At 38.5% G+C, this 12,820-nt stretch overlaps 1 protein-coding gene across 1 annotated transcript; it reads left to right on the top strand.

Annotated features, from left to right (window-relative positions):
- Positions 1–9,707: 9,707 nt before the first annotated feature.
- On the top strand, positions 9,708–10,121 carry LOC145130052 (uncharacterized). The gene has a single exon (XM_079064901.1). It carries the CDS (start codon positions 9,708–9,710, stop codon positions 10,119–10,121), a length of 414 nt encoding a protein of 137 aa, XP_078921027.1.
- Positions 10,122–12,820: the final 2,699 nt, after the last annotated feature.

Genomic DNA, 12,820 nt, shown 5'->3' with positions numbered 1-12,820 from the left:
CATCCTCAAAATGCTGTTGGTTTTCCTGTTTCACTGATTTCCAGAGAATACAATTAGTTTTGAAAAAGTGTCAACAATTAAGTTGGTGAGTTCATAAGAGTTTTGTTTGAGAAAGAAACCGTTTTCCTTGTAAAAGCGACAAAGTATGTTTCCAGAAAATCCAATATTTTCTTTATTAAGTGAAATGAATGCTTCTATGTTATGCGATAATGAACCATAGAAAGGCCCATAGATTTCCTTCTATAATCGCCCAGTGTATATAAGTTATATAAAATTTAAGTTAAATAAATCGTCGAATATAATGGGTCTGCCCTAGGTCCACAACCAAACAAGGAACAGGAAGTAAGGCGGGCCCACCAATTCTAAATCGATTATGACTAGATTCTTATATAACTCTAGCATATACACTTAGCAATTATAGCTGAAGTCTAACAATTCTAGATTAAATATAGTTTTAACAGAGATATGATTCCAAAGAAAATCCTATTTTTTTCCTTATAAAAGTTATGTGGTCCTAAATCCTAGGACCGGAAATAAACAAGTATTTTCCATACTTAAAGATATAAAAGTGGTTTTAAATCGGCATAAACTCGTTTAGTTTAGAAGTAAAACCCCTTTTCAAAGTAGAAGTTTCCATGTAAACTTAAAAGATTGTTAACTACCTATGTGAGTCGCTATAACCATACTATGACGAGAAATAACCTGCACAACGTTTTTCAGACGTTAAGATACTATGACTCTTGTCACCCGTAGACCTGCAGGTCCCACTGTAGCTAGCAGCAAGGTGTGGGGTGTCAAACCCAATATAGATCTATACACAATTATCACGCTCTCCCTACAAGAGACTCTGGTTATAACTTACAGGAATTGGGATCCCGTACTCGAACGTACGGGGAGAGAATTGTCTCACATCCTAAGTTAACTAGTTTACACACAGTTTGATATTAAAACCTCTTCCATGAAGGAAGTAAAATCACCTTTTCTGAATAAATTTGTGATATGAAATCCTTAAACTATTACTATTATAGTTTATTACGTAAAGATATGAAAAACCCATTTGTTTTGAGAGTAAAACCTTTTTCATGTAGTAAAAATCCATAAACTATGCTTATTGAAGTTTATTATAAGTATTCGAAATGAATGAGTAAACCTTATCATGAATGACTAAATTTCAGTTTATGATGATAAACTAACAAGAAAATACATTCAATATTTAGAACTTATTGTTATACACTTTGCTCAACATAATACAAAGTGTATTGAAAGTTATAAGCTGTTAACTAGTTTTTAACCGTTCTGCACTGTTTTAGAAAAATCATAGAAAAATCATACGAAGTCAAAAACTGAATCCGTAAATTCTTAGAGTTCATAAAATGTGTCTAGTTTGTTCATAATTTTTATTATGATTTTTGGAAGTCTTTAACTTGTGTTAAAATGTTCATATTCACAGACTGGTCCGAATTCGTTTTTAAAATGATAGGCAGTTTTGTAAAAATCACCATAAATCGTAGAAAAATCGTATGGTGATGTGCAAGTAATCATTTTAAAGGAATGAACCTGAAATATTTGCACCTAATACAGTTTTGAAAACTAAAATGTTTAAGTTGACCAAAACAGTCCGTGAATGGAGTTGAACGTTTCTGATTAAGGCTGTTAAATGAGTTTAGTTGAGTTCTTGGTGTTTTAACTTATATTCCCCCCCTTAAAACTTAAGAAAAACATGAAAAGATAGGGGTATGAACTCACCTTGAGTGATTTCAATAGATGGATGATGGAGAAAAGAAGTGCTCAACTCAAGAACACTTGGGAGGTGCTTGAAGATTTGAAGATCTAACACAAATATGACGATATTTGTGTAAGCAATCTATGATTTGAATGAAAGATAGTAGAATATCTAAGTGTGGGAGGAAGATACTTACCAATAGTAGAAGAAAAGCTTGGAGAATGGCCTTGAATCTCGAAATTTAGAGAGAGAATTGAGAGAGAATGGTGTTTGTCTTTTGGAGGAAAAATGAGAGAAATGAGAGAATGGTGAGGAGAGATAAGAGTTTTCAGCCTTTGACCAAGAGTGTGGCTGGTCAAATGGTGGGAAAAGTACTCTTGAATGACCAGGTATGGTGGAAGGACAATGGCTGGTCCCTGGAGTGGGTATGGGGTGGTTGCTTGTGTCATACACTAAAGTAAAGTCAACACTCCACCTCAATTATTCACCCACTAGATTTTATTCTTAAATAAAGATTTCCATAAAAATATGTTTAAATTATGAATATTTAGGGTCTTATATGTTAAAATATGATTTTTGGTGAAATTCCCGCGTTAAAATCTCGAAAAACGGGCTTAATACGTGAAAATGGTCAAAAACCGGGAAGAATAGGCGAAAATCCGAAGTTCAGGCCGAGAATGAGAAGGCTCGGCTCCTTAGGAGCTTAGAACCGAAAGTAGGTGGGAGCCGAGAGGAGGGTTCGGTCGCTGTAGAGGAACCGAGAGAAGGGGAAGAGGAACCGAAGGTGCGAAGAGAAGGAACAGAAGGCGAGGCTCGGTCTCGGTGACTATCTGCGAGGTTCGGTCCAGGTTCGCATCTCGGAACCGAAGGTCGGAAGTCTTCTCGGACCGAAGGTAGGAAGGGAGAGCCGAAGGTCAGGTCTCGGCTCGAAATTTTCAGGGGACCGAAATAGACCGACCGCTCGGTCCATTTCGGTTGAGAGGGTTTCGGTTCTCAGGAGGTTCAGCTCTAAGAGGTTCGGCTCCTAAGAGGTTCGGCTCCTAAGAGGAGTTTCGGTTCCTAAGAGGAGTTTCGGCTCCTTAAGGCTGTTTTTCGCGTAGACTTCCGTTTTCGAGCTGTTTTCGTCAAATTCGAGGGTCGGGATGCCCCGAGTGATTATAAAAAGTTAAGAGAGATTTTGAGAGAGATTTGGGAGAGATTTGTCATACTTGGAGAGATTTGGCATACTTAGAGAGATTTGGGAGATATTTGACATTCTTGGAGAGATTTCTCCTACAGAGAGAGATTTGGGAGAGATTTCACATACTTGGAGAGATTTGGGAGAGATTTGACATTCTTGGAGAGATTTCTCATACAGAGAGAGATTTGGGAGAGATTTCACATACTTGGAGAGATTTCTGATATAGAGAGAGATTTGGGAGAGATTTCACATACTTGGAGAGATTTGGGAGATATTACACACACATGTGGCGATTTCCCCTACTTAGAGAGTTTTGGGAAAGTTAGGGTGGAAGAGATTGGGAGAGACTTCTTTTGTGACCTTTTTGAGTGTTTGGCTTCGCAACGCAAGGTTTGTACATCCCGTTAAGTCTCGTTATGATTGTTATATGCCCCTGAGGGTTAAGGAATAATGTTTTATCGAGTAGTTTCATCACTTGCCCTGATTAGGGTTTAGAATTTCCGAACACGTGAAAACTCTAAGTGATACTTTGTATTAAGATTGTGAGTTGTTCAATAAGAAACATAATGGAAACCCTAATGTACAAGGGTTAGATGAGTTGACCGGTTTGACTCGTTGACTTTGGTTGACTTTGACTTGGCAAAAAATTGACGGTTGTCACATTTTACACAATCCATAACTTCATATATATACCTCGTTGTCAGTTTCACATCACCATTCATAAGCCTTATTAACCTTCAAAATAGGAAGCACACAACTTAAACAATATTTTATAGCCTTCCTAAAATAGACATCAACTAAAATAATATCTTCAACTAAATTCCCTTCACTTGTAGAAACAAATGTGGATTCGGCCCAATCATTAGAAGTAAACAATTGTCGAAGATGATGTTTTAACTCTTGAAATCTTTTCAATGTAAGAAAAAAAATTAGCAAAATGCGTTACTCCGACTCGTGTCACTTCTTGACCACCAGTGAACCTTTTAAACATTGATAGCAAAACACAATATCTATAAATATAAATGGTAACTTTTCGTGCTTTATCGAAGGTGTCTTTGAAAGTTTTTCCACCTCATATGTCTTGCAAGTCAATCAAATGGGCGGCAGACGGTGAACAAAATAAATATAAATGGGGCTCTCTTGATCCGACTATTAACCGGCTAACACATAAGCATAAGCACTATCCGTCCAACCATCGGGCATAAGAGTGCATCCCGTTTTCTTCCACCATTACTTGTACTTATTCAATCCTTCTTCAACACATTCTACATCTTTCTTTAGGTATGTTACTCTCACCTCATGATAGGAAGGAAGCTTACTCCCCTGCAAGTATCAAAGTGTCTTTCCATAATGGAGAACTTCGCCAAATTAAATGGCAACGCTTCATCGTATATAAGTCAACATAAAGCAAGAGTTACAGGCTCTCTATTCTTTTTTTTGAAAGAGTACAGGCTCTCTATTCTTCAATGTTTGATTCATTGTTTTTTGTGTCCCTTTCTTGAAAAATGATTTCATAGTCCTGTTCCCATCACTCTCAACTTCAAAACATTCATCATCTATTGCCTTAAACTTTTTTCCTCGATACTAGTCAATAATTTTTTGAAAAATTCTTTTATACCTTAATCAACTTCCGGGCAAGCGGAAATATCTTCTTTTTAATCCAGCAAGGTGATTCTTCATTCTATTTACTCCTCCAAACATTTTTTACAATAGTTACATTGCACTTTAGTTCTATTTTTTGGGTCTAATCGAGAACAGCGTTCCCAAGTGATATCCGATTTTACCTTTTCTTTTGGCATAACTAAATCAACAAACCAAAGAAACAAAGACAATGACACATTACTGAGCAAGTGAACAATGTTCCGAACAATGTTCCAAAGGTAAAATTGAACAGAAACTGATGCAGAAATATAATCACATACACATATTCACATTCATATAATCACAGAAATTGATCAATATACAAAACTACAAATTACAATATATTGATGCATAAATATAATCACATAAACACCCATTCACATACATAATTTATAATTTATTCACATAATGACATAATCTAATTCACATACATAATTTATTCGTGATGTTATTGATGTATCATCATTAATCACATACATAAATACATAATACAAAAAATGATCACATATAGTTTAGTTTAGGTTATGTTATTGATGAGTGATGATTGATGAATGATGTACTTTGTAACCTAGGAAACTTTGAATCTTTGAGAGATACAAAAAATGAAGAACATTAATACCAAGTATTCAAGTATTCAGTCGGTTTAGTAAGTGAAGAAGAAAGAATAAACATTACCAGTGACGTGAAGAATGAGAACCACATAGATGAAATAAAGAAGAAAAAAATAGTAGGAAGAAATGAAGAAGAAGAAGAAGAAGAAGTCTCTTGAGTATTGAGTAGGAGGAATGCATAGAAAATGAAAGAAAAATTACAAGAAGACTTTTTACTTTTTAGGAATATGTCTCCTTAATCCTAACACATTTTTCAGCACCAAAAAGCAAAGTAAATAACCTATGAATAACCCATTTAACCATTAGATAATGAAAGTAGCCACAAGTTTCTTAACTCGTCCAAGTCATGAGTCAGCTCGACTTGGTACGAGTCACGCTTTGAATCACATTTTTTACGAGTCAAGCATAAAACCGAGTTAGGTGGTTGCGATTCGCATCTTTTTGGGTTTCAAATGGCTCGACTCGTACGGGTCGACTCGTGATTCGTACGAATTTAACAACTATGCTTACATCATCGACAATTGAACATCACTCTCAACAAAATCAATTGTTCTCGCTTCTTTACTTGTTTTTTCATTGTCATTGTTTTATTTAAATTAAAACTAAGTCTAAAACAACAAAATATTAACTAGAAAACATTTTTTTGGAAGTGAAAAAAAAGTGTCATTGTTTTTATTTAAATTAAAACTAAGTCTAAAACAACAAAATATTAACTAGAAAACATTTTTTTGGAAGTGAAAAAAAAGTTAGACAACTAGTATTATCTAAAAAATGATTTAAGGATAAATTTAAGGAAAAAAAAAGTAGGTACTTTTAATACCTAAACGCTTCAAAACGATCATGAGAATATTAATAATGAAACTGGTGGGTGTTGTACCATATTTGACTATATTTTTTGTTACATTTTTGGTCTGTCATGTCAACTCCACATCATTTTCCTCCATCCCACGAAACAAATAGGAATGGTATCACACATTATCATACTTTCTTTTTTCTTTTTTCTAAAATAAAATAAAATGTAATTTAATAATATCTAACTATATAAAATAATAAAATGAAACTGTTTCATTAATTAAAAAAATACATACAAAAAAAATACATAAATAATAAAAAAAACATAATCGAAACATAGTAAAATAGTACGTCATGCCTAATCATCGTCGATCATAACATCATCGTAATCTACGCCCAAATTGTCTACAAACATATGCGATTCATCACCCATATCATCATAAAAATCGTCGACAACGAAAGTAATGTATCGTCATAAAATTCGCCGACAACCAAATTTACTTGAGCAATGAAGACATGCCCTACGTGAAGGTTGTTGTAACATCTGAATCCTTGAGTTTGAAGAGAAGAAGGAGGTGTTCTAATTGTGCATCTAGCAAGGGAACATCATCATCATCATCATATTCTGCTCGTTTTGGATCCTTGTAAGTGTCAAAGCTTCAACCTTTATTGTTTAAATGTTGTTAGATCTAGGTTTTGTCCCATTTTCTCCATGTTTGAGCAAAATTGAATGGAAGGAAGCCATAAAGTTGACAACTTTATTGTTTCTAAGGGTCCCTTGAGTGTTATAAAGTTCAGATCTAGTAGTTGGTTGAGTTTTGAATCCTTGCATGGGAACTTTAATGATATTTTTCTACATTTTGACCCAATATGAGATCTCAACATGTATTTGACATACATGTCCATAAAGCATCGATTTTTAAGTTAATTTTGGAGTTATATGACCTCCTAGAAAGTTGGAATGCAACAGAGAAAGGATTAGGGCTGAATGCATTAAGATGTCCATTGTGCGTAAGTCACATGGTGATCATTTGGTGGTCACGACGTGACAAAGGAATTCCTTGATCATTTTGGCCTGATGTTGTCACGACATGGGGAATTGACCCTCACGACGTAACAGTGATCCAAATCGTTTAGGGTTGAAGCCGAGCTGAGTTGAATCGTGACTGAGTTGGGGACCGAGGGGAATCAGTTTTCATGACGTGACCATAAGCTGGTCACGAAGTGAGGGCAGCTAAAGGAAGGGTTGACCATTGACTTTTTTCGTTGACTTTTTGACCAGTTTGACTTTTGGTCAACTGTGAGGGTTGAGGACTTATAAGGGCAAAATGGTCTTTTGCCTAAATGAGGATTTATCTTGGTATTTGGACTTGCTGAGTTAGTGTATTTACCTTAATTGCTAATTAGAGTTTGGTTTTGGATATGTTTAGTGGGAAAGACTTTAGCACCAGCGACTCGTGTGTGAGATCTATTCGTTTACCGATTGAGGTGAGTCTCTTCATTGTACTTGTGGGTCGAAGTCACCAATGCCGACCCACTGGATTATATGTGTAGGATGCTAGTAGTCTTTGTGACTCTTGCTGATATGATTGTATGTTTTATGTATTTGGGGTGAAATAGACCCATTCGTTATGTACTTGTTGTCTTTGTGACTCTTGCTGATATGCATGTATGTTATATGTATATGGGGTGAAATAGACTCGGGGGTGAAATACACCCGTTCGGTTGAAAGACACCGATTGAGTTGAAATAGACGCGGGGGTGAAATAGACCTGTCTAGCTTCGAGCTGATATGTATTTATGGTATGGGTATTTTGGGGGACTCACTAAGCTATGTGCTTACGGTTTCATGTTTATGGTTACAGGTATTTCCGGTTCCAAGGAAAAGACCCCGACGTGATTCCACTAGTGTTCCACATTATTTGACTTGTTTTGTACTCTGATGTTTATATGACATGTTTTATACTCTGATGGGCTTTTGAATATAATGAATGATTGTTTTGATTGATTCAAAGAAAAATTTTCACTTAGAAGTTTTGGGACGTTACAGTTGTGGTGTCTAACTTGGTCGTATACTTCCCCTTTTGCTCATCATGTATGTCGGTACACCAATACCGACTCCTTCGAATGTTGGTAAATTTTCATTTTTATTGTAGTGGCAAATCACATTTCCCTCATCTTATATAATCATATTATTCAATATAATGCATGTGTACATCATGCCACTTATTCTTTTTTTATTGAATGCTCATGTCGAGATTGAGAGTATCTGCCAACGTCTCTTTAGAACACCAAAGGCTCACTCAATATCTTTCCTAGTTGATTCTTGGGTCGAGTTAAAACTTTAATCGCTTTTCGTCATTTGGACATGAGAATGATTTCATAAATGTAGCTAACTCGGGATATATCGATCATTAAAGTAATATACACGCTTGTATGATGTCCCATTTGCTTGAAACGACACATAATATGATTTCTCAAGATAGATGTCGTTGAATATCGGCGATTGGTCTAGAACATTGATGTCGATTGTTGGCACATGATGCACCAAAAAATGCATGTCATATCCACAGATCATACGATGTCACTGCTTCTAAAATTATTGTTGGCTGCTTTTGATCACCTCGCATAAATTGACCGCCCCATGCATTAGGGCACATTGACTAACCCCAATACATATAATCAATACTACTAAGCATTCCAAGGAAGTCATGCTTGTTTTCATGTGTCGTATATAGTTGGTGGATGTCGCTAATTGTAGGCTTACGTAAATAGCGATCACGATAGAGGATAATCACAACTTTAGCAAACTTGTTTACACTCTCTCGCGTCGTTCGCTCTGACATCCTCAAATACTCATCCCACGAGTCTGGTCTCATGTCGAATGGTAGTTGACGAATTGCAGCTATACATTTTTGAATTGTGGAGAAACCTTTATGATCTCTTCCACTAATCCTCTATTGAAAATATGGAAAACGGTTTTTTACATCATCAACAATACGTAAAAATAATATTTTTCTCATCCAAAATCGACGTTTGAATTTTTTCGCGAACACTGCATTAACGTCAAAGTAGTCATTCACAAGTTGGTTATTCCCGACTTCACGATTTCTCCGTAGATGAGGATTTCTAATTTTTGAGTGTGACGTCCCCAATAACTCCGCTTCCCGCAACGCCAAACGTATCCAACGAAAAATACATTCTAGAATTTTAATCAAAAGTATATAGAAGAGTGGTGTCTTTTGTGGTTTAAAATGTAGAGAGAGTGTGTTTATTTATAATAGGTAAATTACAAAAAAACAAAAAAAGCAAAACAAAACAAAACAAAACAAGAAAAAAAAACAAAAAACAAAACAATTTTTTTTTGAAAAATGATTGTTAAAAAACGGTAAAGAAGGGAAAGGAGCCAAGTCTCGTGCGGTATAGGTTTGACGTGCGGTAGACTTATTGCACATTCCCACCCAAACGGTGTTATGTTCACTGGAGTACCGCAATGACACGTAGTCACCACAAAGTTAAAGGAATTCAAATATATATATATATATATATATATATATATATATATTGATTTCTAGTCTTATCTTGTTTTAGTTTTTTAGCTTTATCTTATTTGTTTGTTCTTATCATTTCCTAGATTTGAGAAACGACTTTGATGTATAAAACCCCTGGAACGTGAATGAAACATGTATCTGATTTACCAATTTCTATATGGTATCAGAGCGGTCGGTTTGACATGTGAAGAAGAAAACCCATCCCAATTATGGGTACAGGCGACAAGGTAGAAAGCTCCAACAAAAATGGAGGAAACCCCAACACTATCGATCCAAACTCACCATTTTACTTGCACTCGTCAGACTACCCAAGGCAGATGCATGTGAATGATGTACTCACTGACAACAACTATGGAGATTGGTCACAGGAAATGAAGGACTTTTTATTCGCAAAGAACAATATGGCTTTCGTTAATGGAACAATCAAACAACCGGAAGAAGATGCAGAAGACTACATGATGTGGATGAGATGTGATGCTATGATAAAAGGCTGGCTTACTACAGCCATGGAGAAAAACATCAGATCTGGTGTTAAGTATGCAAATACATCAGCAGAGATGTGGGCGGATCTGAAAGAAAGATTTGGTAAAGAGAGCGCACAACGTGCGTATGAACTAAAGTGAACCCTGTCGATAACACAAAAAGACGGTGACTCTATTTCAGCCTATTACACAAAGTTGAGATGTAACGTCTGGTTTCCGGTACGCATTTATGTATAACTTATTCATTTTTATAGAGCTACTCGACGAGTTGGAAGCCCCAAACTCGTTGAGTAGAAACGAGTCTTGGACGCAGGTTTTCATCCATCTAATCGACGAGTCGAGAGCCCTCGACTCGGCGAGTAGGTCTGCCAGAGTGAAACCCTAATTTCGGGGTTTTGCACCCTATTTAAGCATCTTAATCCCCACCATTTGGCCTCATTTTCAGCCTCCAAGTCCCAAACCCTAATCCTCGAAACCCTAGAGCATTTTGTGAGTGTGTGAGCCATTCTTGAGTGATTTTGTATGTTCTTGAAGCTAGAAGAAGAAGAAGGAGCTAGAAGGTTCATAATTAAATATATGGGGACTGATTGTGTAAATCATTCATTCTTATATATGTGGGCTTATGATCCAAGATTCCTTATGTTGGGTTTAACCCATGTGGTGATCCATGGATACTCCATGGAGGTTAAAACCCATGGAGCATAAGGAATGGGTAAAGTCATGAGTTACATGGTGTAACCCTAATAGCCACACTATATAAGAACCCCTTTAGTTCAAGAAATTGGCACTAGTGATACATATGTGAGAGGGCTAGCCGATTTGAACATGTATGTCTTCTTCTCTTGGTTATTCTATGTGTTGGTGATGTTGTGTGAACCATTTGAGGTGTCACACTTGGGGCACTAGGCTCTCGAGCTACATGGAGTCAAGCAACAACAACAAGGTATGTATTCTATCTATTTCATTATCCTAGTATCGGTGTTTTGGTATGCTAGTTAGGATAATACCTTGGATATTCATATTTGCATGTATAATAGAGAAAACATAGATCCAAGGTATATAGGGTTGCATGTACACTTAGGAGTGTTAGAATGCTCAAAACCCAACAGAGAGTTCATCTCGTTTGAGATCACACGCAGCACTCCAGACCAGACTCCTGTGATCTTTGGATCGGTCAAGGAGGGCATCTTGGAGATACTTGATGAGAGGTTGGGTGCATTCCGCACCTGAGATGGCGGCCATGCTAGGGGCACGCTCACTGACATTCAGGGAGTTCAGGGCTTGTGGAGCTCCCGCGTACCATGGGGATCGGGACCCCATTGCGAGTACCAGATGGTTTGCGGATGTCGCCAACACATTCCGCACCAGCAGATGTCCCGAGGGGAACAAGGTTAGACTTGCGTCCTGTCTTCTGAAGGACAGGGCATGTGACTGGTGGGAGGAGGTTGGGAGAGCCGTTGGAAATGATGCAGTTTTAGACGTGATGACCTGGAGTGATTTTTTGGCCAGGTTCAAAGCCGAGTTTGCACCTGTGATTGAGGTGCAACAGCTAGCTAGGGAGTTCCAGGATCTTGAGCAGACGACGGATACTGTGGCGGAGATCACCGCCAAGTTTAGGGAGAGGGCCCTTCTCGTTCCGCATTACGTGGCGGACGAGGAGATGAAGAAGGCCCGAGATCATGAGATGTTGCGAAGTGATATCCGCCAATTTGTGAGCCGCTCCAGCTGCAAGACGCTGGAGGATATGATTGCTAGGGCTCGTGAGAGAGATTGATTTAGAGATGGAAAGGAAGAGGAAGCCAGAGTCGGTGTCCGACGTGGAGGGTTCGGGAAAAAAGCCCAAGGTAGATTCCCGGGGGAAGGGCCAGTAGGGCCGAGGCCGCTGCGGTAAGTATGGTAGGGGGCACGATGGGCCGTGTAGGGCTGGTAGTTCGGGCTGCTTCAAGTGCGGCCGAACTGGACATGTCAGCAGGGATTGTACTGCTATCACCACCATCACATCATCTGATCTGATTTGCTTTCAGTGCAATCAGAGGGGCCACAAGAGGTCCCAGTGTCCAAGTTTAGAAGCAACAGGGAAGGTGGTGGCACCCGCCCCTGCTACATTGAGGATTACAGACGGCCGTCAGGGCCGGGCAGAGGCGTCAATGGCGAAGAGCAGAGCCTTCCAGTTGACAGCAGAGGAGGAACGTGCAGCTCCTGATGTCATTACGGGTATGTATCTTCTCCTTATCTCTTTATTTGTATTGATTATTGGTTATGTTTGTGTGTTTGTTATAGGATCGTTCTTAGTGAACGATATATCATCCTTGGTACTGTTTGATGCGGGTCCCACCCGATATTTTGTGTCGCTCGCGCTCAGCAAGCGATTCACAGGGGCTCCTGGAGAGCTAGATATCCCGCTTGATGTGGAGATAGCAGACGATAGGACCGTCATGGTTGCGAGAGTTCACCGAGGGTGTACGTTACAGTTATTTGATGAGCAGTTTTATGTGGATCTAGTCCCTATTCCCCTGTGAGGGAATAAGGTTATAGTGGGTATGTATTGGTTGAGCCCCAATGAGGCAGTGATTGACTACGAGCAACAGCTGGTGAGGATACATACTCCTACTGGGAGAGGGATAGTGATTCAGGGCGAGATGCCGCAGGGTGGACTGACTCTATGCTCAGCAGCGAGAGCGAGGCGCTACCTTTAGCAGGGTTGCGCATGTTATGTCGCCTATGTCATCGATACCCGGGATAAGGGTAAGGCGACAGTCGATGATGTACCGGTAGTGCGAGAGTACCCGGACGTATTCCCGGAGGATTTACCTGGGATACCTCCGGAGAGACAGGTTGAG

The sequence above is a fragment of the Lactuca virosa genome, chromosome 8 (genome assembly GCF_052849685.1).
Source record: "Lactuca virosa cultivar CGN04683 chromosome 8, Lactuca_virosa_CGN04683_v6, whole genome shotgun sequence".
Lineage (NCBI taxonomy): Eukaryota > Viridiplantae > Streptophyta > Magnoliopsida > Asterales > Asteraceae > Lactuca > Lactuca virosa.
This window is presented reverse-complemented; position numbering and strand designations above follow the sequence as displayed.